The 14,159-nt window shown below is 42.2% G+C and overlaps 1 protein-coding gene across 3 annotated transcripts in view; it reads right to left on the minus strand.

Moving 5' to 3' along the window:
* unc5db (unc-5 netrin receptor Db) overlaps positions 1 to 14,159 on the minus strand; it is a 181,973-nt gene that overhangs the window by 6,807 nt on the left and 161,007 nt on the right. For all 3 annotated transcript variants that reach the window (XM_047592658.1, XM_047592657.1, XM_047592659.1), the window contains 3 exons: positions 10,226 to 10,453; positions 4,294 to 4,443; positions 1,693 to 1,857 (listed from right to left, as the gene is read on the minus strand). In XM_047592658.1, the coding sequence (XP_047448614.1) occupies positions 1,693 to 1,857; positions 4,294 to 4,443; positions 10,226 to 10,453 (543 nt within the window). The remainder of the gene's footprint in view (positions 1 to 1,692; positions 1,858 to 4,293; positions 4,444 to 10,225; positions 10,454 to 14,159) is intronic.

The raw sequence follows: 14,159 nt of genomic DNA on the forward strand, positions 1-14,159 counted from the left end.
ACTAAAACAGCATTCCACTTTCAATGAATGTAGACCTCCTTTTATCAAACACAAAAAAGTCCAACTGATGCCATATCAATGACAACGCAGATGGTGGCAGTAGCGCCGCATTTCACTGTTGTCTTGAACTAATCCTGTCAGGGGAAGAAGAAGAAAGAACAACAACAGCAACAACAGCAGCAGCAACAACAACAATACTTCTTTGGCTTTATGGTCGTTGTTGCCAATGCTCAAAGAACTTGATGTTTGTTCTATGATGACACTGTAACAACAACAACAACAAAAATCTGCACAAGTTATAGTAGAAATCCACATGAACAATCATTTCAATTTCAATGAGTAGAAGCTGCAGTAAAAACTTTTAGTTTGTTTTTAATAGCTTTTCATAGGTGAACATTTTGCACATGCCCAGTCTGACCACGGTGATGTGCACACTTGAACAATGGAGACATTGACTACTTTGGATACAGAGAAATCATTATGTTAAGTACATCAGGCTACACACTACCCCACTGGAGCCATGACATTAAGTTCTTTGTAGAGGCTGAGCGTTGGGTGATGGGGTTGAATGGAAGGCTAATGTTGTTGCACCTGACTTTGTGGAACACAGCGGCCTCATGGTAACATTAAATCTGGAGTGAGACAGAAAGACTAAATGCTTTGTATGCTTGGATGAGAAAAGTTCGGGTATGAATCCATAAAACAAACCATTTTCCTTTAATTTCTGGTTTCACCGTTGGATTTAATTGACCCAGGCTGGACAATAAGGACCACCAGCTTTCCTACTGCCTATAAGAGTAGTGGACGAGGCAGTTTTTTTCGTTAAAGATTTTCTCAAAATCCCCTGAAGTATTGAGCTAAATTTGGATAGAACCTTGATAAAGGCTGGCAGCTATAAACTGCTGCTGAGCCGGCGTAGATGAGATTGAACCCAGCCATTGACCCAAAATGGTCATGTCTGTTTTCTGTATGTGCCAAAATGAAGGTGGTGATGATTTAAATTCCACACACAGCACCTGTAAACTCTTTTATTTCTCCTTCCTATCGGACGAATCCAAACTAATCGTCCAGGTAGGATTTAATCTAACCATAAAAGCACCTGTAAACAACATTTCACCTGTGAATGGCCGTGAGTTTAAATAGTGTTGGTGGCCTTGAGGTAGGACACGCACGTTTGTGAGTGGTTGTGAAAAAAAAAAAAGCGTTCGGCCAGAATCAATGAGTAACACTCTTTTCTGCCTTAACAACTACTGTCAAGGTGCTCTTGAGTGAGGATTTCTCCTCACTCCTTGCTGCTCCAGTGAAGCTGCTCAGCGGCTGACAGAAGACTGTTGTTACAGTGGGCAGCTCCCAGGTGTTGGTGCATGTGAATGTGAAGTGGGCGATTTGCTGGAACACGTGTCTCTCTGGGCGAATAAAGGATAAAACAAAAAGAAAAAAAAAAAAACACATACAGCAAACATAGCGAACAGCTGGATCTCTGTCGTTTAGCATAAATCTGTGAAGGGAGAAAGAAAAGAGTGTCCTGTTTGCTCTATTAATACACAGTGCAAGCTCAGGAGAGCTGGCCCCGCTGTCAGTGGACACACTCCAGGAAGGTTACACAAAGGTTGAGCGAGAAAGTGAAACAGCCCCCCACCACCCACCTCCCCCACTCAACGCCCCGCGCCTCCCGCAGCTGCGGAGCCTCACCTCGGCCACGGCCGTGTAGACCTGCAGAATCTGCTCGTGGCCTTTGACCTGGCGCACGCTGATTTTGCAGGAGAGCTGGGCGGTGGCAGGGCTGTATCTCTCCAGAGAGAAGGCACAGTGCAGGGGCTGCTGGTTGCTGCACCACACTTGGGGGAAGGAGAATTCCTGAGAAGGCAGAAGAAAAGAAAAAAAAAAAAAAAAGAAAGAAAAAAAGAGGGACGTCAGATACATGTTAGCATGCGTGCTAAACGAGACGATTCAGCTCCACGCTGTCAAACAGACGCTTCGGCGTGGCAGGATAAAAGGTAAGAGCTGACTTTGAAGTCTCAGTGATTCCACGGCTTGATATATTTATGTGGGGATATAACTACTGTTAAAGAGAGAAAGAAGTCGTCCTGATGAGGTTTGGAAAAAAAAAACTGAATCTCAGCGCGGCTACTGTGATAGCAGGAGCACAGAAACAGCTCCTGGACTCGGTACTGAGCTATCTATGTGGTAACACAGGAAGGAGAGAAAAGATTGCCTTTGATGTATAATTAATTTCCAGAGAACCGGCACATCTGCGGGGAAACGTCCTTGACCCCTGTTAGACTTAGCCTCTGCTGTACCTGCATATTAAAAGTGACCTGTAAACGATTCCTTGCACAGACCGCTGCATTAAAAGCGGTGGCCGATGTGCTCGCTCAAGACTTAACCCTTGTGGCTTTGATCCTGGCTGCCCTGTGCAGCTCACGGCAGCAGATAATGGAGTCTGGGAGCAGTGGTGGGGGAAGGGGAAGGGGGATGGGGAAGAAGTGGGGGTGATGGACGCAGAAACCTGGGATGCTCTTCAACACTAAAAGCTGACTTGATGTATGGCTCGGCGCTCGGCTATTATTCTGCACCTGCTCCGCCAAGGCAGGTTCGTGCTTCCTGCCTGCCGCGCCGAGGCCTTCATAAATAAGGCGGTGGAGAGGGTGGGTGTCTTTGGCACACTTTCACCCCGCATTCACGTATTTAAGCAACAGCACTGTACAGTGGGGACACAGTTCAGCAGCTTTGCAAATGGCAACAACAGGTACAAAGCATTCAACCGCGCTGCGCTCGAGCTCCTGTTTGCATCTCAATGTTCCTGCAAGAAAAACAAACAAAGAGCCATTAATCTCTGGTCACGTCCGTCTTCGTGATCCTTCTGAGAGAGAAGTGTTTGTGACAGCGGATTTACACTAAAAGAGCAGCGTTAAAGAACAAGTACGAATACAGAGTGAGAATAATATCGGATAAAACTACATATATTGAGTTGGATGTTTTTTTTTTCTTTGCAGAAGCATATGACGCTCCATGAGGGTGGTTTTCAAAACCAAGCTGTAACTATGAACAAATAAGCTGTTGCCTTGTCATTTACAACAGGTCTACATGCAGTCTACAAATAGTCGAATGTGTACGTGCTTATGCAGAGCAGCAGCAGAGTGTGTGCATCAAGACAAAGAAGCCAATGCAGATATGCCAACATTGTAGTTCCTCAAATGACCACTTGAGGCTCCTAAAGCGAGTCAATTCCGATAGACTTCCACGTGACGTTAAACTTCACAGAAGAAATATACATATTAACAACCTGGTACGGTCTCTAAAGCTATCTTCCTTAGCCATTCATGACAGTTATACTGGGCAAGATGGACATGTTCATATGATATCAAGTATTAAGGTCATGCATATTTAAGCCAACACTTGTCTTCCTGAATGAGTAAAGATTACAAAAAACACACACAGCAAACACAGTGAACAGGTGGTGCCTGCGCTTATGCAGGCACCACCTGAAGCATGAATCTGTGATAAAAGAGAAAGGAGTGTCCTCTCAGCTCCGTTAATACACAGTACAAAGTAAAGAAAGGCGACCTGTCTTTCCAGGAAGGTGTGGCCGCTCTGAGTGACAAGTGGGTGACCTCATAGGTTGCTAGCTGTCTGCCTCAGTGCCACTCAATCACCTCAGACCTACGCATGACTCATGTCTTTGTCCATTTTCAAAGCATAACGTCCGTTCAGACAGACCACAAAATCCAACCCAGCTCACAAGCCCAGTCACATGAGCTGGTGTCTGCCGACAGCTCAGCTGAGGCAACCATTGGCAAACCTAATTTAGGCCTTATTTAAAGCTGCTTCAGCCTGACTACCCTCGCCCTCACCCGCTTCGCAACCCACCTCCACCCTTGTCATGTCTGTGTAACTGATCCCTATTCTGTATCCACGTCTTTGCTAAGATAATCCTTTATTTAGCGCTGCCTTAGCCCTAATATGCAGGCACATGGAAGGACAGGGAGGTTCCAGACCAGAGCCGTGCCGCCAAAAATAACTGACTGCTAGTGCCAAGAAAAGTTTCTGTGATGGAAGTGGTGAGATGGGCTAAACAGGAACAGGACTCAGTGCGCTAAGCAGTTCATTTCTCTTTGCAATTAAGATGGAAATCTTAAAATATTAATTCTGCTAGAGTAATATATGTTTATTGACTGAATACAAAGTAAATTGTAGCATAGGACAGAGAACCCCTTAAATATATGTAAGATATAATATATATATAATAATATAATAAAATAAAATAACATGTTTTGTAACTGCTTTGGTTACCTGACATGTAGTAAAGGGTTTGATGCTCCACAGGAACTGAGGAACATCCTGGATTGACACCTGGAGGCTGAAGGTGTTCGCTCGGAAAGGCAACATCTTTGGCTCCTCGAGGAGCTGACCCCCTCTGCTCTTCTCTGCAGCCACCACTCCCTGGAGGAGATGAGAAGGGGGGAAATGGATAAGGAAGAAATAAAGAGGAGAGGAAGAAAAGCAGGATAAAGAGAGGGAAGGGAAAAGAAAGCAAGGTGGAAAAGAAAAACAGGACAGGAGATTATCACAAGACAAAATTAAGAACACCAAGAGCGTCCCTCCGTCTGAAGACGCGCTACCTTTGCATATCAGTGCAAACACCTGTTGCTAATCCTTTCCTCTGTCACTTCCACTAATTGACTCATTTCAAATATTAACACAGAAGCAAACCCAAGAAGCGACATCTCCTAGGTGAAGTCTCCCCTGAACAAATCCTACAACTTGCTCTCACATTAGCATCACATTTGCAGCTTCGACGTGACAGATTGAAACCTGAATTTAATGCAGGGGGAACTTGTATGGCGGGGGGTTGGGGACGTCCATCTCCCAAATTGAATTTGCGATGATGAAAGAACACTTTGATTGTCGCTTGCAGGTATTCATCTGTCATCATTGTTCAGTGTCCCGGTGGGATGGTTCCGTGTCTGGCCTGTCTATCCTCAGCCACCTCAATCACAAAGGGAAAAGAGCGAGAACAGAGCTGTGACTAATGCCATGCAGCGCTGATTGATTCTGACTGAGTGTCTCTGCGTGCCAGAGCTCGTCGGCGCATATGTGCGTTTAAACGCGTGCCTGCGGGAAAGCACGCACGAGGCATATTGCATATTGTCGTTGCTATAGGTGTGAACCATGAAAGGCTAAATGTGACACCAGGGAAGCTCCGCCATCTGCCTCTGTTTTTGTAAAATGGAAGCCCGTGTGCGGACAATGCTGCACTTTGATTTTCTCATAAAGAATGCGGCTAGCTTAGATCAGCGAGAACGTGTCCGCGTGTGAACTGAGCTGAAGCTGTCACGATGCCATGACCGATGCGTTCTGTAGCCTGTGACTGCTCCTGATCTGCTGTTTGACACATCACACACAACTCAAGTGTCTTAGATCATGTTTCTACAGCGACGGAATATAGCAGCGTCAACCACGGATGAGAGATCCAGGCAGAAGAAAAGAGATTCAAAGTCGCAGGAGGGATTTTTAACATATTAAGTCCTTTAAGGTAATTTTTCTGCGTAGACAATGTGAAGCGATGGCTGGATCGATTAAACCAGCACTGAAAAATCTGTGCTAGATTATCTGTGGTGAAATACACAAGTCCATGTGCACTAAAATGGAAAAAGGAGAGATGTCAGCAAGGTCTCCCAAGGTGCATTTCAAACACAATCACAAGACTTCCAATTGTCAAAAAAAAACTAAAACAAAGGCAACCTAATCTGTTGGGTTTCTTGAAAACGTTTTGCTACTCATCCAAGTAGCTTCTTTCTAAATGATTCTAAATGATTGTAAATGACTGGTGGAGGGCTGGGGGTTTCCTGGGAACATCTGCGAGTGGTGCTGACCGGAAACTCACATGACCGCATACACAAGCGTAATTGGAGCAATTTATTTTGATTATGGTTTCTTTTCCCCAGTAAATTGTATTCCAACAACAGATTAATGGTCAGAGACTACAGTCTCAACGATTTGTAAAGAAACATCTTGAAGAAAGCCAACAAGTTCACCTGCCCTTGTTTAGCTTTATTTATTTTTTTTGATATACCATGACCTGGATGTCTGAGAACCTGAAAACCTTCGCAGACAAAAGGGCTTTCAGTTGTGAGATTGTCTCAAAATTTGAATTATAATGAGAATCAATAACCCATTTGCCAAACTCTCCATCCTGATCTTTTCGGCAACATCTGTGGTAATTGTCAGTAACAGGAAGGACATCAGATGCAAACAGCCACTGATCTAAGAGTTGTCATCACCATCCTGTAAGTTCATTTGGTAATAAATACTGACTGAAACATTTAGAGATATAGAAATGTTAGCGACTGCCACGTTTAACAGCCTAAGGTGGATGTCATTCAGCTTCCATTTATGATACTATGTTTGAGTTTGAGGAAAAAATTTACTGCTTTTGTGAAATTGTCACTGTCAGAAAGTAAATTAGTTATATTAACTAAACACCATCTTTAATGAACATAACTGAGCTTGTCAGTGTATAGAGAAATTAATTCACACGTGGCGCCTGTGTAATTTGCGTTGAACTGAGAGCTTCGAACTTACAAGACGACAGAACATGCATGCTGTAATTTGCACCTTAAAAGGACCTACATTTTAATTTCAGGGTGAGATTGAAGAGTTTACACGAAACATAGGGCTAATTAATGGATACATGAATGCAGTCCAGTTCAGGTCAGTTTTAAGGAAGCATACGCATGCACAGAAAATACTCAAATGAATGATTTAGTTTAGAAATTCAATTTAAGGGATTCAGTCTCTAGTTATTTTGATTTCTACAACATGCAGCTCACAAAGCTTCACGAACTCTGATATATACAAGCTGGCACATGTCAGTTCCACACACTTGCATGAATGTGACAGTAGAACTCATAAATGTATCTACAATAATGGTACTAATTGAAATCTGCATGCAAGTAGCGCTTGCAAATCGCTTGTGTGAAACAGGCCCTTGGCTATGTGATGTCATTTCATTTGAAGCTATTATTTGAAATTTGTGGAGATGTCTGTAGACCTGATCTGCCACACATTATATTTCACAGCTGCGTTGACGTTATGAATTAAGCATCACGCGGATGGTAGAGTCACAGAATGACTGTTGTGATGAAAAGCACTTGATTCATCATTTAATAAACCGCTGGTTTCTAGTAGATGAGCTTGGAACTCAGCAGAGATCGTTCACCAAGGCTAAAGACTAAAGGTTGAGGTGAACATTATTATCTGGTAGCATTTACACAGGAAGCTATGATCTGCCAGCAGAATACAAATGCTGGTGGTATTTTCAGGTAGGAAGCTTTTATCTACTGTCTGTCCAACACAATCTGAATACTGTGACCTTGGAAATAGACTTACTGCAGGAAGGCCATTATTTCTGCTCATTAATAAGCAACGAGCCTTTGTCTTTGCTGTTGCAAGTGACACAAATGATGTAAGACGTGAACTGAGTATTTACCTGCTAATATGAAGGTTAGATGCTTTTTTAAAAGAGACAGCAGCATTGTGCAGTATCAGAGTCAATATCAGAACCCCTGTCAATCATAAGCCTCTCTTCCTCCCGCTCCCTCACACTAGTGTTTGCGTTGCATCTGGCTTCGTGTTGATCCAAAATCCTGCCTGTGATTGACTTTGTGCCTGAGCTTGGAAAACACACAGCAGAGATGTGGCGCTAACAGACAGGAGCCCAGGGGACGCGCAAAAGTCTGGCATCTGCTTGGCAGGCTGGGAATTCATAAACCAAATCCAGAATGCATTTTAAAGCCAGCTGCCGCTGACGGCTGTGACATGACAGAAAGGCAGTCGGGAGGCAGAGCCACTCACGAGGCTCACAGAGCTCCATTCAGCTCGGCTCAGCTCTTCTGTTAGTCTCGAGTCTCTGGGGAGGACAGGAAGCTTGATTTCCCTGATGTTCACTGATGAGATCTCAGTGCTTAAAAACCCTATAGGTCACCAAAGGATAATGAAGTCAAACAAGATGAATAAAAGAATGATTGTTTAACATTTGAATGGCAGTGATTACAGGAAGTCGGCCTTTGTCTCAGTCCATTAAAAGAGCTTCTGTCAGGCTGTCAAACTGTGTCCACTACACTGCAGCGTTGGTTTGCAATGGTAATGAATCTGCAAATACTCACATGGTTTAACACATGTTGAGACTCGTGCTGTGTCAGAGAGCTCAGGGAGCATCCACACGCACAAAGTGAATCAATGTTTTGACTTACAGAATGCACCTCCTGATAGAGCGGAAACCACTAAAGAGATTGTAATGTCAAGGTGCTGCCAGTTTTACCAGAACTACTAGAAAGTAGACACTGAAAACCATGAGTGACACAGAGACAAGTTCAGATCACCTCAACACTAACAGCTTCACTCTGACGACCAGTTACATGAGTCACAATTTTGGAAATATGATTTTAAATGAAGGAAACATCAAAAACACAACCTTATTCTCCTTTCCATTTCAAAGGTGGGTTTCTACATGAACTGTGAAGTTATTAACTCAGCTAAACTCAGCTTTATTTAAGAGCACTTTAAAAAAAAAAAAAGGTTACAGCCAAAGGAAAGGGCTATACATGGGTAAAATAAGAGCATAAAACAATTAGAAAGCAACAAAACAACAAATTAGTAAAAAAAAATGAAAAAATAAAAACTATAGAAAATAAAAAACACTAAAAGCACCAGACAAGGGCAGACTCTCATGCTGGTTGAATGGAATAAAAATGGATTTTAAGACAAGTTTTACAAAACGGACAGAGAGCTTGTCTGATGTACAGTGGCAGGTCATTCCCTAGTTTAGGAGCAGCAACAGTAAAAGCTCTGTCCCCTCTGAGCTTCGGCTTGGACCTCAGCACAGAAGGATGGAGAGCCTCAGAGAGGTAAGACAGGGTGAGACCATTTAAAGATTTAAAAGCAAATAAAAGAACCTTAAAATGGACCCTAAAATGCATAGGCAGCTAGTGGAGGGAGGCCAGGATGGGAGTTATGTTCCCTCTCTTAGGTGTTGGAGTTAAGAGAGGAGCTGCTGCATTCTGGACCACCTGGAGATGTGGGAGGGAGGACTGAGTGACCCCAAAATAATGTGACGAAGGCAATGATTGCCATCTCAAAGTGCTGATGTGGTTTCCCCCTAAAGCTGAAGTTAGTTACCACTGGACCAAATTAAAATCAACATCCATCTTAAAACTGAAGTTTGAGACTACTTGCTTTACATAAAATGCCAAGGGACCCAAGTTAACAGCAGGAGGGTCACAAAAAGCTACTGGGATTAAACACCACCACCCCTGTTTTCTTTTCATTAATATGTATCTATCCATCCATCCAGGTTTTAATGTCCTCAAGACATGGCAGCAGTGACTTGACTTAGAGGGCATCTTTCTTCTTCAACGGCACTTATATCTGACTGTCGTCAGCATAACAGTGGAAGGAGATACCATGTTTTCTCAAGATAGAACCCAGACGCAGTAGATACAAGTAAAAAAGCAGGGTCCCAAAATTGAACCCTGTGGAACCCCATATGACAGTAAGTCAATTATGTCAACTGACTCTGTGCTGTAGGTTGGCCTGAAGTTGTCCAGCAAACTGCGATCAAGGCCAGGTTTCTTAAGCAGGAGACCTGTGCAACTGAAACAGCTCCTTTGAGAGTAATTTGGGTAGTAAACACAACACTTATTAATTAATATCACCATTACAGGTAAACATGTCTGACATGTTATAGTGGTTTATTTATTCACCTAACACATAGGAAGCAAAATGAACACTGAATTATGTTCAGTATCCATCGTTTTTTAGCTCTGTTTTTGGTCCCTACCAGCTCTCAAAGGAAATAAATAGCTCTTTAGTTGCAACATTTCTTCTACCTTCGAAAAAGTAGTAGATATTGTGGTCCATCTTTGTTTACGTTCTTGGCAAGTAAAATATATTCATTAAGGATGTCCTGGAAATGTTCAACCTCAGCAGTCATTTTTAAATATACCAATCAAGCATTAAATGAGCTTTGCTTGGAAACAAGCAGTTTAGAACCTCAGCCATGGAAAAAGGAAGCCAAAGCCAAGTCACGCCATTATTGCTGGCCATGTGCCATTTGTGAATAAATAAGACTTTATGAGTAAATGAGAAAACTGCAAAACACAGCGCTACAGGAAACAATCATGACTCAACCTTTGCTGGAAAAATAAAGAGGCAAAACAACCACCTGAAAGGCGTGCGGCGTGTCGTCCACACAGTACACCCGCAGGCTGTAGTTCACGGAGCAGGCCTCCATGCTCCCAAACACTGCCAGCTTCAGCCTCTTGACGGCAGCCTGCGTCAAGGGCTCGCCCACCAGGGCGTATGAGCCTGGCTGGTCCAGCAGCAGGTGGCAGCTCGTCGAGTCCATCAGGCAGTAACAGGAAGTGGACTCCTCCTCCACTGCCATCACTTCCTGCAACAACAACAAAAAAAGATGCTTCTATGACGTAGTTATATTTTATTAACTATACTGTGTAATATATATTTTGTATTGATCTTGCATATGTAAATGGGGTTTAAATATCTAAAAGAACACTTCTTTTAGAAGTTTACATCAACTTCTAAAAGAAGTCTTCAATATGATATCTTTAGGAGAAACTTAAAGAAATGTTCGCTGGCAGACTGCAGGATGTAAATATATAAGGCATTAAAAGATGGTAGAATATTGAACACAGCACATTAATAGGTTTTTAGGAAATGTTATATTTCTGCATCAAAAGAATTGTACTGCATAATTCACCAATACGATGAACTGTCAAACATGCCGCACAGTACGTCCAAGTACCTGACTTTTTGCAAAAGAATACATATTTTCTGAGACCAAAACGCAGAAAGTGAATGTAACAGTCTCACGTGCACTTAGCTACTTAATTTAGCTGAAATATAATGCAAATTTTGCATGTTCAGTGTCTTGGTTAAACCTTCCTTCCGATGTCCTTGTGGCAAGATCAGGATGTATCTGCACCTGCAGTATCATTAAAACACAACCCAGAACATTTCTGAATGACTAAGATTTATTTATGTGTTGTGCATTTATTGCGGTTCCTCTTTGTTGCTCTACATGTGGGTTGCAGATGAGCAGTTTTATAATGGAATCAATTCAAACGTCAGTGTCACTATTGAAGCTGTTGATGCTCTATTTTACCGTTTTGTTAGGATGAAGTAAAGATTGGATTTTTTTTTTGTTTAGCTTTTCAAATCTCACTCTGGCCTGATGATGTACACACAAAAACAAGAGACAAAAACTCTCCCAGGTGTTAGTCATCCATTCAGCCCAAGAATGCTCATTTTGGCTATGAGTCTATCGCTAACTGAATTTGGAGATTATATATATTTTTTTTCACTGCTTAAAATTTCACCTAGCATGGGGCTTAAAGGATTAAAACACCACAGACAATAGATGCAATATTCACTTGTTTTTATGCACATTTCACTGTGCAAACAAAGCACTGAAAATGAAATGAAAGTGTAAAAATGTAAGAAAAAAGTTTGGTAAAGTAAAAGAAAGGTCAATCAAAAGTAGAGTTGGTGCGGAGAACATGTCGACTGTGATACTACACAGAGCACAGTTGTTGAAGTCGATCGTTGCACTAAATATTCATGCAGAGAGCTGCATAGATATAGCTCGGAACCAGCAGATGAGCTCCTGTATACAGCTGAATGTATTATGGATTGTGGTCCATTGCTGGTGAATAATGATGTACAGCATAACACAGGTTTAAATAAACAAAGAAAACCCCAAACAGGTTGTAAGCAGTCTCCAGAGAACATAAAAAAACAATTTCCTACATGAGCAATGGTGATGGTACACAGCAGAAGACAAAATAGTCATTATAAACAATACAGAGTGCTTTATTTATGGGAAGGCAGCGGAAGCTGAAAAGCTCTTCATTATTCTAACTGAAGTAAAGGAATCGTTTCATTTCCGTTCCCTTGCTTTCATTTCCTTACCTTTCTTTGAAAAGAACTGCAAAACGATAAATAATATATGATCTGCAAACATTTATCACAACAAGGTGAGCGTTAACTGAATTAGAATAATCCAGGGAGCAGGAGGCAAAGAGCACCAAATTCACCTTCAAATATTTCTATGTGATTATCCAAAGTGCATGGCCATGGTGTCACGCAGTAATCCCTGACCTAGCAAGCACAGAGAATTCATGAAATCCATGTAATTACACAATTTAATGAGGAGTCGTGAGACCAAACAGCCTGAGGACCAACACTTATTCCTTCACAAATAACTGGCCATGTGCCAATTAAGAGTCATGTTACTTGGAGATATGTTTAACAGGATCTCCAATCTCTACAGGTCCACTCCCCAATGGCTTGGTTTACAACATACATAGGTAGAGGAATTTAATGCTTTATCTTATTTTGTGAACATGAGTACCAGTGTATGGGTTAAGTGAACTTATCTCCTCCCTTAACGAGCTAGTGTGGCCGACACATAATACACCAAAGTGAGCTAGACTTGGACTGCAAGAGTGTTACGCTTTTTTGTCCCCTTACCCACCTCTTCCAAGAACTGAGGGAGAAATAGTGGACTTCTGCAAAGTCTAGACTCAGTGCTCGTATTCGGCCCGGACTATGAGGTAGCATGAGGGTTCAGACACACCAAACCTACGATAAAAAGCTACTAACAATGAAGTCCGGTTGTACTGTTGCTGCACATCACCTGTGCCTGGATGAAAAAGTTGTATTTAAACAAATTGCAAAGATTAAAGCCAACACCGGAGTAAAAGGAAATAACATCATACCATCAGTTGGCAGTGGTTTGCATGTGTCCATCAAAAGGGGAAACTGGAAGAACTACTGCTGAGTGACTTGGAAGCTAGGAAAGGCTACAAACTGTCATACAGAGTGTGTCTCTCTCTACTCCTGCTGATCAGTGGGTCTACACTTCTGTTCTAAAAGATCATGCCACTGATTCAACACACTGAATAAGTCAAAAAGCTGTAGACAATGGCCCAACAGGTGTGGTCCAGTGATGTGGGACTTGCTGCAAAATACTACTTAATGGACACTCAGTAATGACCTAATGCCGGCAAACAGGTGACCATCGGCCTTGTTTGTAACATCCTGAACCATTAGCACACACATTGGGACTGCCCTGTTTAATTTCAAACATATTTCAAATCTAGGATTCAAAATCTGGATGATCATGTCAGTAAGAAAGGAATGAGTCTACAAAGACAAGGTACAGCTCCCGGTAAGCGACGGTAAACATTCTAGCCCCTGAGGCTGCAAGGGGCTCTTATCCACACTCATTTGGCCTTCTGCTTCATTTCTCTATTCACACTTTTAAGTATTAAGTTAAGTTACAGTGAATTCTTACAGCCCTGTGTACCCTTCCTTCCCGTGAGATCACATGAAGTTGTGCATTCAGTGTTTTGTCATCCAGCGCATTGAATCCAGTAGTTGTATATGTCTGAATCATGTAGTGAGTGCAAGTTTGAGCGTAGAAAGAAGAATTTCTGTGAGGTAGGGTATTCAGTGTGAAATATAATCTGCTTTCAAGACTGGGAAGGATGATTTATAAGTTCTGGGCTGACGTAGAAATACGGAACTACACACAGAATACAGAAAAGGTTCATGCTAAGCTCAACCATTTTAAGTTCATCATGGTGGTCAAGTGCTAACGGAAATATAATGATGAAAACTGTTTTCATTTTAGGCTAATAGATCCTACGAGCTAGACCTGTATCAGTTGGCCTGGTATGGAAATACACAAATTAAGCTCTTAGCAGGTTCTCAGGGAACCACTTTACATTTATGAACAGCAATTCAAAGTGGACACTGAAAATAATAAGATATACTGTAAGTCAGGAAGAAGTGACACTGAATCTAAGAATACATGCATCTGGTTGCTGTGACTGAGTTATGACTCAGTGAAGCAAGTTTTGACGCAAATTACAATTATCTGGCTGGTTTTGAAATGTACTTTGCCTTCATGAGCTGTGAGTCACAGCCGCTGCTGCTTCTGCTGCTGCTGCTGCTGCTAAACACGAGCAGGCTAATTCAACAAACTAGAATAACTGAATCGCTCTTATTTTAGGGTCTCTCTTTTTGCTTCTCCTGCTTAAACTCTCTGGAATCTTCTGATGAATCACACTACT

Source organism: Mugil cephalus, chromosome 8 (assembly GCF_022458985.1).
Source record: "Mugil cephalus isolate CIBA_MC_2020 chromosome 8, CIBA_Mcephalus_1.1, whole genome shotgun sequence".
Lineage (NCBI taxonomy): Eukaryota > Metazoa > Chordata > Actinopteri > Mugiliformes > Mugilidae > Mugil > Mugil cephalus.